The 10,490-nt window shown below is 42.2% G+C and overlaps 1 protein-coding gene across 1 annotated transcript; it reads right to left on the bottom strand.

Annotated features, from left to right (window-relative positions):
• Positions 1-1,653: 1,653 nt before the first annotated feature.
• Positions 1,654-3,788, bottom strand: LOC132510179 (zinc finger protein 239-like). Its single transcript, XM_060131961.1, has 2 exons — positions 3,769-3,788; positions 1,654-3,664 (listed from the first exon to the last, which is right to left on the bottom strand). The coding sequence occupies exons 1-2, from the start codon at positions 3,786-3,788 to the stop codon at positions 2,830-2,832; spliced, it is 855 nt and encodes a 284-aa protein (XP_059987944.1). The 3' UTR covers positions 1,654-2,829.
• Between the last annotated feature and the right edge of the window lie 6,702 nt (positions 3,789-10,490).

Raw genomic sequence — 10,490 nt, 5'->3', positions numbered from 1 at the left:
GTGGATTCTTAACCACTGTGCCACCAGGGTAGTCCCAGGGCTCTCTTATTTTAGAAATGCATTCTAAGAAATTATGCATTCAAAGACATGATACCTAGGATTATAAATGTTAGAAACTATTAAGTAAATCATGAAACACAAAAAAATGTGCATAAACACGATAAATGATGTAAGATACAGGAAGAGGCAAACACAGTCATTCCATTTATATATACATTTGAAAATAGCTATTACAAAAGTAGAGTATGCTCTTGCATCAGTCATTTTAATGTTGAGGATGAATTAACAATGGCAGGAGGAAACTGGTTGGGGCTGTACACAAGTATGTCAAAATTTACATTTTAAATAGGCAAAATTTAAGTCAACTATTCATCCAGTAAATGATTTTCAAAACAAAGATGCAAAACCTATCACTTTATAATCATTCTACTATGGTTTATTAGCTACATTCTTAAAATTGCGGCTACTATACCTGTAATGGTGGGAAAAGAATACAATAGTGGGCTACTGGCAATGCTTCCCAAATTAATGTTCAGTGAAATTATGTTGGCAATTTGACCTTGGCTATGGTTGGAATATTTACACACGGAAACTGGCAAACACTACAAACCAGAGATTAATTTACTGTGTAATTGAATGTCTGGACTTAACACTAAGGTAGCATATATTAATAATGCAGATTATTCCTAAACCTGTATAATGTATGTGGCCATTACATTATGCATAGTATAAAACTGAGTAAAAGTTGAGAACATATTCTTTCACTATTCCAAATTACAATTACATTCAGAAAAGAAATCACTCACATTATTGATGAATGAGTGAATACTAACAGATGTCTTTGTTGTTTACCTGCTCTCTTTTGTCAAAAAAAAAGAAAATAGCCATATCTCACAAAATAAAAGTAAGCAAAAGATAGGAATAGAAATTTAACCAGTCAGGACACACAGGTAAAAAATAGACACATGAAAAACAAAATTCAACATCAAAAATCCTAACAAAGGGAATTCCCTGGCAGTCCAGTGGTGAGGACTCCAGGCTTCCACAGCAGGGCACATGGGTTACTTTCCTGGTCACAACTAAGATCATGCATGCTGTGTGATAGGGTTAAAAAAATAGAACCTGAAATAAATGCAATTAAAATCACAATTTAAAAAAATACATTTATTTATTTATGTTTGTTTATAGCTACATTGGGTCTTCGCTACTGTGCACGGGCTTTCTCTAGTTGCACGAGTGGGGGCTACTCTTCATTGTAGTGCATGAGATTCTCATTGCTGTTGCTTCTCTTTGTTGCAGAGCATGGGTTCTAGGCACGCGAGCTTCAGTAGTTGTGGCATGCGAGTTTAGTTACACCGTGACATGTAGGAAATTCCCGTCCCAGGACTCTAACCCATGTCCCCTGCATTGGCAGGCAGATTCTTAAGCAATGCACCACCAGGGAAGCCCCTAAAATCATAATCTTTTTATACATTTTGTTTGTTTGTTTGTTTTGCGGTACGCAGGCTTCTCACTGTTGTGGCCTCTCCCGTTGCGGAGCACAGGCTGCAGACGCGCAGGATCAGCAGCCATGGATCACGGGCCCAGCATCTCCCCGGCATGTGGGATCCTCCCGGACCGGGGCATGAACCACCTGCATCGGCAGGCGGACTCTCAACCACTGTGCAGCCAGGGAAGCCCTGTACATGAGTTTTTAAGTCTTCATAGGAGGGGTCAGCCTACGTTCAGTCGTAGCTTTTAAGGTAGGTTGATCAAGTGTGGGTCCCAAGGCAGGGAGGGCAAGTTCTTGCTAATTAACAATCATCATTTTGGTGAGTTAACACTTTTTCTGGAGGGATGGGAGGAACAGTGAGGCAATGGATCAAGGGCTTAGGAAGAGGATGCTTGGAGACCAGGTCACGTAGGGCCACACTGGACATTCTTAGTCCTTCCATGTCCCTCACACTGCCCATAACAGTGAGCGGGTCAACCACATAACAGGGCAACAGGGACATCTTGAGGTGGGTATGTAAAGATGGACAGGACCTTAGAAACGAATCACTGCATATGGCGGTAGAGTCCATGTCAAATCTGGGGTGACACCAATGACCAGTCCAGAGTGCCTGGCTTAGTGCTGCTGTCCCTGTGGAGAACTTCCCAAGCAGGACGGTGTTTCCGGGAGATGTGTACTGGTGAAAATGAAGCTGGAGACCCTGGTAGTGATGCAGATGTCAGATGTGGGTAGTTCATGGTCAGGACACAGCAAGTGGAGGCCCTGCTCGGAGGGGCAGGAGAGGAGACAGTGGACGGGTGCAGGGTGTAGAGGAACCACTCTTATCAAAGTTCTGGCATTAGTGAGCCCTTGTGGAAGTCCTTCAACATCTCTGAGCTGGACACCCCTTCTTTCACAAATGCCAATAATAATAACTGAATCACAGCACTGGATTTGTTGGATACATAAATGGAGTCAGTCACAGGAAAGTCATCAATATTTGTTCCCAGAGAAAAGATAATCCTGTCCATCAGCATGGGGCTGGGGTGTGAGCAGGGCTCCTTGTGTGGGTGTCGGGGCACAGAAGTGTCAGGATTGACAAGGTGTTCTTTCAGTCCCCAAACCTGGAGGTGGGGCCAGAGGATGAGTGAAGTGACCAGACTCCCAATATCCTGAACCAGGCAACCTGGCATTGAAGCCCAGATCACTGCCCATTTCTGGGAGATCACAAACAGATGACACATCATCTCTATGTCTCAGTTTCCTCTCTAGAAAGGGTCCATTAGCTGCACGGGTTCTTCTCACTCTCTTACCACCCGAAACTCCTTCAATATCACTGCCGGCCACGTTCGCAATATTCATAAGGCCCTTTCTTCAGTGTGAACTCTGTGATGTTTAAGCAAGTGGCACCTTTGGGTGAAAGATTTACCACATTTCTTGCACTGAAAAGGCTTTTCTCCAGTGTGGATTTTCCTATGGATGCGGAGGAGCTGTCTTTGCTTAAAGACTTTCCCACATTCAGTACACCCATAAGGCCTTTCTCCAGTGTGAACTCTGTGATGATCATAGAGAGAGGATCGACTAGTAAAAGACTGCCCACATTCACTGCACTCATAAGGCCTTTCTCCACTGTGAACTCTCTGATGACGAAGAAGGCTAGAACTACCAGTAAAACATTTCTCACTTTCATTGCACTTATAAGGCCTTTCTCCAGTGTGAACTTTCTGATGATCATGAAGGCCTGACCAAGCAGTAAAAGATTTCCCACATTCACTGCACTCATAAGGCCTTTCTCCATTGTGAACTCTCTCATTATAGTGGAGGCCACCCTTAGCAACAAAAGATTTCCCACATTCACTGCACTCATAAGGCTTTTCTCCAGTGTGAACTCTCTGATGTGCAAGGAAATTGGATTTGCGGGCAAAATATTTTCCACATTGGGTGCATCGATAAGGTTTTTCTCCAGTGTGAATTTTCTGATGTTCAATTAAGTTCCACTTTTGGATGAAAGATTTAGCACATTCCTTGCATTCATAAGGCTTTTCTCCACTGTGGATTTTCCTATGTGCTCTGAGGTACTTCCTTAGGCTAAAGGATCTGCCACATTCACTGCAGTCACAGAGTGTTCTTCCACAGTTAACTCTCTGCTGTCCAAGGGGACCAGATTTGTGGCTAAAATAATTTCCACAATGGCTGCATTAGTAAGGCCTTTCTCCAGTGTGAACTTGCTCAGGCTGAATAAGTTTACATGTTTGGGTGTAGGCTTTCCCACATTTGCTGCACTCACACAACCTTACACTAGTAAGGACTCTTTCATCCTGAACAAGTATTTCTGTGTGGCTGGAGGCTTTCGTGCCTTCTCCCCAGCTGTGATGACATTTTCCACTGTGAAAAACAGCTTCACACTCTTTACTGTTGTTTCATTTCTTCCTGGTAATAGTGGCCTGTGGCTGAACTCCCATGTTGGCCACGAAGTCATTCCCAATCTCCATGTAGGTAAGTAGATTCCCTATTGTGTGGATTGGGCAGCTTTTCCAAAGTGAGGGTCTCTGCATACCATATCGTATGGGATTCTCTCTGATGTGCTGCTTCTGGTGCTCTTGAAGGTTTTCAGTGAAATAGAACTGTTTCCCACATGCCCCACATCTGTATGCTTTCTGCTCCCTATTTGTTCCTTGCTCTTCAGCCAAGTGCAAAATGTCTCTCAAGACTGCAATGCCCATTTTACAGGGCTGGGTCTTCTCAGGAGACAAACCTGCCCTGGGGGTCCTCATCTGTGACACTCCTTCTTCAGATACACTCTGTTCAGAAGTCATCTCTTCATCCTCAACTCCAGGAAAAGAACCTGAAAACAAAGAAGTGATGGTGAAGTTCATGTTGACTTTATTGGGGGGAGTAAGGCCAGCACAATTCTACATTTGGCACGTGAAAGAACGAGTCCATAGGCTCGTATTCAGGAAATGAATTTGGGGTCAACTTGAGAAGCAGCTGCTCTCACCAAGTACAGGACACAAGGATTGGATGTGGCCCAAGGCGATAGGCGTCCTCTATAATTCACTCCTCTTCAATGGCTTTTACCAGGACCCCATCTCCTGGTGACCTGTGATAGTGTACAGAAGTGTATGTCCAGACCTCCAAAAATCTGACTGCAAACATGTTGCTGGCATTCAAGAAATATTAAAGGATTCCTTATGTTGAGAACACAAGCAGTGTCAGTAGGTACTATGGGAAAATCAGTGTAAAGACCACATGAGATAAGTGGTTTAGAGAGGTGTTAGAGAATGAATCCGAGGCCGGAGTCATACTAAAAATGGGAAATAGAAAAGACAAGTTAGCAGAATGTCACGAATGCAGAAAATCGAGAGAAGTGCTTTGCAGCCACCGACAGTGGCACTAAAACATTAGTCACAAGGAATTCACACTTCCTGATATGACTTGAACACAGCCCTGATATCATGGCCTCTCTCAGCTGCTATTCATCGTAATCAGGCTACCTCTGAGGCTTCTTGCTGAAACCAGATTCATGTCCATCCCGTAAAGCCCTAATGACTCTCCATACCAATCTGACCAACTACACGGGAAACAAATAATACAAGTCCTAACATAGTCAGGATGGCTGAATAGCCAACACTGGCCCAGAGGAACTCAGTACACAATACACAACATTTAAATATTACATAAAGAATGTCTGGTGGGCTTCCGTGGTGGCGCAGTAGTTGAGAGTCCGCCTGCCGTTGCAGGGGACATGGGTTCGTGCCCCAGTCCGGGAGGATCCCGTATGTCGCAGAGCAGCTGGGCCCGTGAGCCATGGCCACTGAGCCTGCACGTCTGGAGCCTGTGCTCCGCAACGGGAGAGGCCACAACAGTGAGAGGCCCGCGTACCGACAAAAAAAAAAAAAGAAAAAAGAAAAAAAGAGTGTCTGGTGGAAGGACTTTCCTGGTGGTACAGTGGTTAAAACTCTTTGTTTCTAATGCAGGAGGCACAGCTTTAATTCTTGGTCGGGCATGCCATGCAGCGTGGCCGAAAAAAAAAGAATATCCGGTGGAGCCAGAGGGAAGGATATACAGTGGATGGAGTACAAAATGTTAGGAATGTATCTCCCCACCTAAACAACTATTGTACTGGCAGAACCTAATTGATCTAACTCTTTGCAACCATGGCGTCTTCTGAAAATCTGCAGTGTCCCACAAAACAGTTTGAAAAGACAAAGCTTCAGAATCAAAATCAGATATCACAGGGATGTGTGAACGATCACACTGGGAATATAAAATAATCATGACTAATATGCTAATTAATGTCTACTAATGGATAAAGCAGCCAGCATACAATGCCAGAAGGGAAATGTAAGCTGAGAGATGAAAATTTTAAAAATGGACCAAAAAGAAATGCTAAAGATCAAGTACACTATAACAGAAATTAAGAATGATGTGATGGGCTTATTCATACCCTGCATACAGCTAATGAAAGAACCTTTAAGCTTCATGTTCTCTTAGGAGAAACTTCCAAAACTGAAAAGCGAACTGAAAAATGACAAAAAATAAAATAAAATAAAATACCGGAATATACAACACGCGTGTGAGAGCAACAAAAAATTTAACACACACATATGGAAACATCTCAAACAGAATGAAAAAAAGAAACGGAAGAAATAACTGAGGCAATAATGATGGAGAATTTCTAACAAAATGATGTCAGACACCAACAAACAGATCCAGAAAGCTCAGGGGACATGAGGCAGGTTTAATGCCAAAACAACTACATCTTTAGGCTTACCACATTCAAATGCAGAAAACAACAACCTAAAAGAGGCTAAAGGAATCAACACCTTTCCCAAGAGGAGCCAAAAAAACCAATTACATTTGAATTCTCCTTAGAACTCAGGGAAATAAGAACTGAATGGAGTAAAATATTCAAAGTGGTAAGAGAGAGGGGACATCACCAACCTAGAATTTGGTAACCAGCAACATAAATCTCCAACACTGATGATGAAATAAACACGTTCTTTTTTTTTTTTTTTGGTTTTTTTGTTGTTGTTGTTTTGTTTTTGCGATACACGGGCCTCTCACTCTTGTGGCCTCTCCCGTTGCGGAGCACAGGCTCCGGACACGCAGGCTCAGCAGCCACGGCTCACGGGCCCAGCCGCTCCGCGGCATGTGGGATCTTCCCGGACCAGGGCAAGAACCCGTGTCCCCTGCATCGGCAGGCGGACTCTCAACCACTGCACCACCAGGGAAGCCCTAAACACGTTCTTAGACACAGAAAAATTGTGAGACTATATTAGAAGTAGTTCTTCAGAGAGGAAAAATGATGTAGATCAAAAATTTGGGTTTCATAGAGAAAGGAAGAGCATCAGAGAAGATAAAAACTTTCATTGACCTAAAACTGACATGAGACACTGTATTTCTTTAAGTTGTACCACATGATTTGATTTATGTATACACTGCTATGACTACCACAATAAGTTTAGTTAACATACATAGGTACATTTTTTTTTCTTGTGATGGGAACTTTTTTTTTTTTTTTGTGATGGGAACTTTTAAGATCTACCCTTCTGGAAACTTCTAAATATACAATACAGTTGTACTAACTAAAGTCACTATGCTGTGCACTATATCCCCAGGACTTACTCATCTTATAACTAGAAGTCTGTAACTTCTGACACCCTTCACTCACTTCATCTAACCACCTGCCCTGTTCTGGCCATCACTAATCCTTTGTCTGTATCTGAGTTTGGTGTTGTTCTTGTTTTAAAGATTCAGCATGTAAGTATACTCATGTAGTACAGTTAAACCTGCTTGGGTCCACTTGTACATGGATATTTTTCAACAAATATACACAGGATCACATGATCTGTAGTTGGATGAATCCACAAATGGGAAAACTTCAGAATCAGAGGGCTGACTATGGGACTTCAGCATCCACAGATTTCAGTATATGCAGGGGCTCCTGGAACCAATCCTCCGTGGAAACAGTGGGACAAGTGGATTTGTCTTTCTCTCTCTGACTTATTTCACTTAGCATAATGTCCTCAAGGTCCATCTATGTTGAGGCAAATAGCAAGATTTCCATCTTTTTTTATGATTGTATAATATTGAATAATATGCCATATATACCACATGTTTGTTAGATCCACTCATCCATCAATGGACACTTAGGTTGTTTCCATCTCTTGAATATGATAAATAATGCTGCAATAAACGTGAGGCACAGATACCTTTTTGATATGATAATTTCACTCCCTGTGGATAAATACACAGAGGTGGAATTGCTGGACCATACAGAAGTTCCCTTTTAAATTTTTTAAGGATTCTCCATACTGTTTTCCATAGTAGTTGCAACAATGTATACATTCCCACCAACAGTGCACAAGGGGTCCCTTTTCTCCACAACTTCACCAACACTTATTTCTTCTCTTTCTCATAACAGACATTGTAACACGTGTCAGGTGGTATCTCATTGTGTTGGTTTTTTTTTATTTAAGAAAAAATTTTTAATTTACTTATTATTTATTTTTGGCTGCATTGGGTCTTTGTTGCTGTGCACAGCTTTCTCTAGTTGCGGCGAGCAGAGGATAATCTTCGTAGTGGTACACGGGCTTCTCACTGCAGTGACTTCTCTTGTTGCAGAGCTGGGGTTCTAGGTGCACGGGCTTCAGTAGTTGTGGCACACGGGCTCAGGAGTTGTGGTTCTCAGGCTCTAGAGTGCAGACTCAGCAGTTGTGGTGCACGGGCTTAGGTGCTCCGCAGCATGTGGGATCTTCCTGGAACAGGGCTCAAATCCATGTCCCCTGCATTGGCACGTGGATTTTTAACCACTGAGCCACTAGGGAAGCCCTATTTTTTAATTTATTTTTGGCTGCATTGGGTCTTTTTGCTGCGTGTGGGCTTTCTCTAGTTACGGCAAGCAGGGACTACTCTATTGTTGTGGTACGCGGGCTTCTCATTGTGGTGGTTTCTCTTGTGGTGTAGCATGGTCTCTATGCATGCCAGCTTCAGTAGTTGTGGTGCATGGGCTTAATTGCTCCACAGCATGTGGGATCTTCCCGGACCAGTGTTCAAACCCATATCCCCTGCATTGGCAGGTGGATTCTTAACCCCTATGCAATCCAGGGAAGTCCAGAAATCCACTTTAAATACCCACCTGCGGGAATTCCCTGGCAGTCCAGTGGTGAGGACTCGGCACTTTCACTGCTTTAGCCTGGGTTCAATCCCTGGTCAGGGAACTAGGACACTGCAAGCTGTGGTGCAGCCAAAAAATAATAATAAATAAAAATAAAATCCACCAATCATGATCTCATCAACAGATGTGGGGTGGGGGGGATCTTAGAAAATCCAACACCCATTCATGATCAAAATCTCCATTTCCTAGTAATCTAAAAATAGGTAAGAACTTCAACTTAATCTAAATAAAGCTCTACAGCTATCATCATATTTACTAGAGAAAAACTAGAAACATTCTCAGTAAGATGAAGAAAGCAAGGATGTTCCCTCCTACAACTCACTTTCCACTTCACACTATAAGTCACAACTAATGCAATGAGAAGAGAAAGTTGTATTAAAGTTATACTGATCAGGAAGCAAGGAATCAAACTGCCTTCATTCACAGATGATATAACCAGCTATGTAAAAACCAAAATATAGAACAACAACAACAAAAAATCCTGAAACTAGGAAGCAATTATAGCAAAGTTTCAGCATACAAGGATAAGATACAAAAGTCAATCACTTTCCTATACATCAAGAATAAACAAGTGAAATGTGAAATTAAAAACACAAGACCATGTACATTAATACCCCCACCACCGAACAAATGGAGAGAGAAAGGAAGAAATACTTAGTTATAAATCTACCAAGACATGTACAAGATCTACATGAGGGAAACTATAAAACTGTGATGAAGAAATCAAAGAACTAAATAAATGGAAAGATATTTCACGTTCATAAATAGGAAGACCCACTACAGTCGAGATGTCAGTTCTTCCCAACTTCACCTATAGTTTCAATGCAGTCCAAATCATAACCCCAGGAAGTAATTTTGTGGATATAAATAAACTGATCCTAAAGTTTATACACAGAGGCAAAAGTACTAGAATAGCCAACACCATACTGAAGAACGAAGGTTGCAGACTGACAATACTCAACTTCAAGACTTACTATCTTAAAAAAAAAACAAAGAAAGAAAGAAAGAAAAAGTAAAATAAGACTTAGTATCTAAAGTAATCAAGCCTGGGAATTTCCTGGTGGTCCCTTGGTTAGGACTCCACGGTTTCACTGCTGAGGGCCAGGGGTTCAATCCCTGGTTGGGGAACTAAGATCCTACAAGAGGCCTAGCAGGCAAAAAAAACAACAACAACAACAAAAAAAGAAGTAATCAAACCAGTGTGGTATTGTTGAAAGGATAGAGAAACTGATCAATGAAGAGTATTGACAGTGCAGAAATAGAGCCACAGAAATATACTCATCAGACCATTGACACATGAGCAAGTGCCATACAATGGAGAAAAATGAAGTTTTTTGAATAAATAGTACTGGAACAACTGAACATCACATGTCAAGAAATGAATTCTAGACACAAACCTTACACCCTTCACAAAAAATTAACTCAAAATGGATAATGGGCCTAAAAGTTAAGTACAAAAACCCCTTAAAATTCAGTATGAAAACAACAACCCAAATACAAAATGAGCAAAACACCTTAACAGACACCTCATTAAAAGAAGACATCCACATGAAAATTTAGCATATACAAAGATGCAAGGAAATACAAATCAAAAGCAGATACCAGGGCTTCCATGGTAGCGCAGTGGTTAAGAATCTGCCTGCCAACGCAGGGGACACGGGTTCGAGCCCTGGTCCGGGAAGATCTCACATGCCGGGTAGCAACTAAGCACCGGGGAGCAACCATGCGCCACAACTACTGAGCCTGCACCCTAGAGGTAAGAGCCACAACTACTGAGCTTGCATGCTGCAACTACTGAAGCCCGTGCACCTAGAGCCCGTACTCCGCAACAAGAGAAGC

Source organism: Lagenorhynchus albirostris, chromosome 19, assembly GCF_949774975.1.
Source record: "Lagenorhynchus albirostris chromosome 19, mLagAlb1.1, whole genome shotgun sequence".
In the NCBI taxonomy this organism is placed as follows: domain Eukaryota; kingdom Metazoa; phylum Chordata; class Mammalia; order Artiodactyla; family Delphinidae; genus Lagenorhynchus; species Lagenorhynchus albirostris.
Note: the sequence above shows the minus strand (reverse complement) of the source record. Positions and strands in the feature narration are given on the sequence as shown.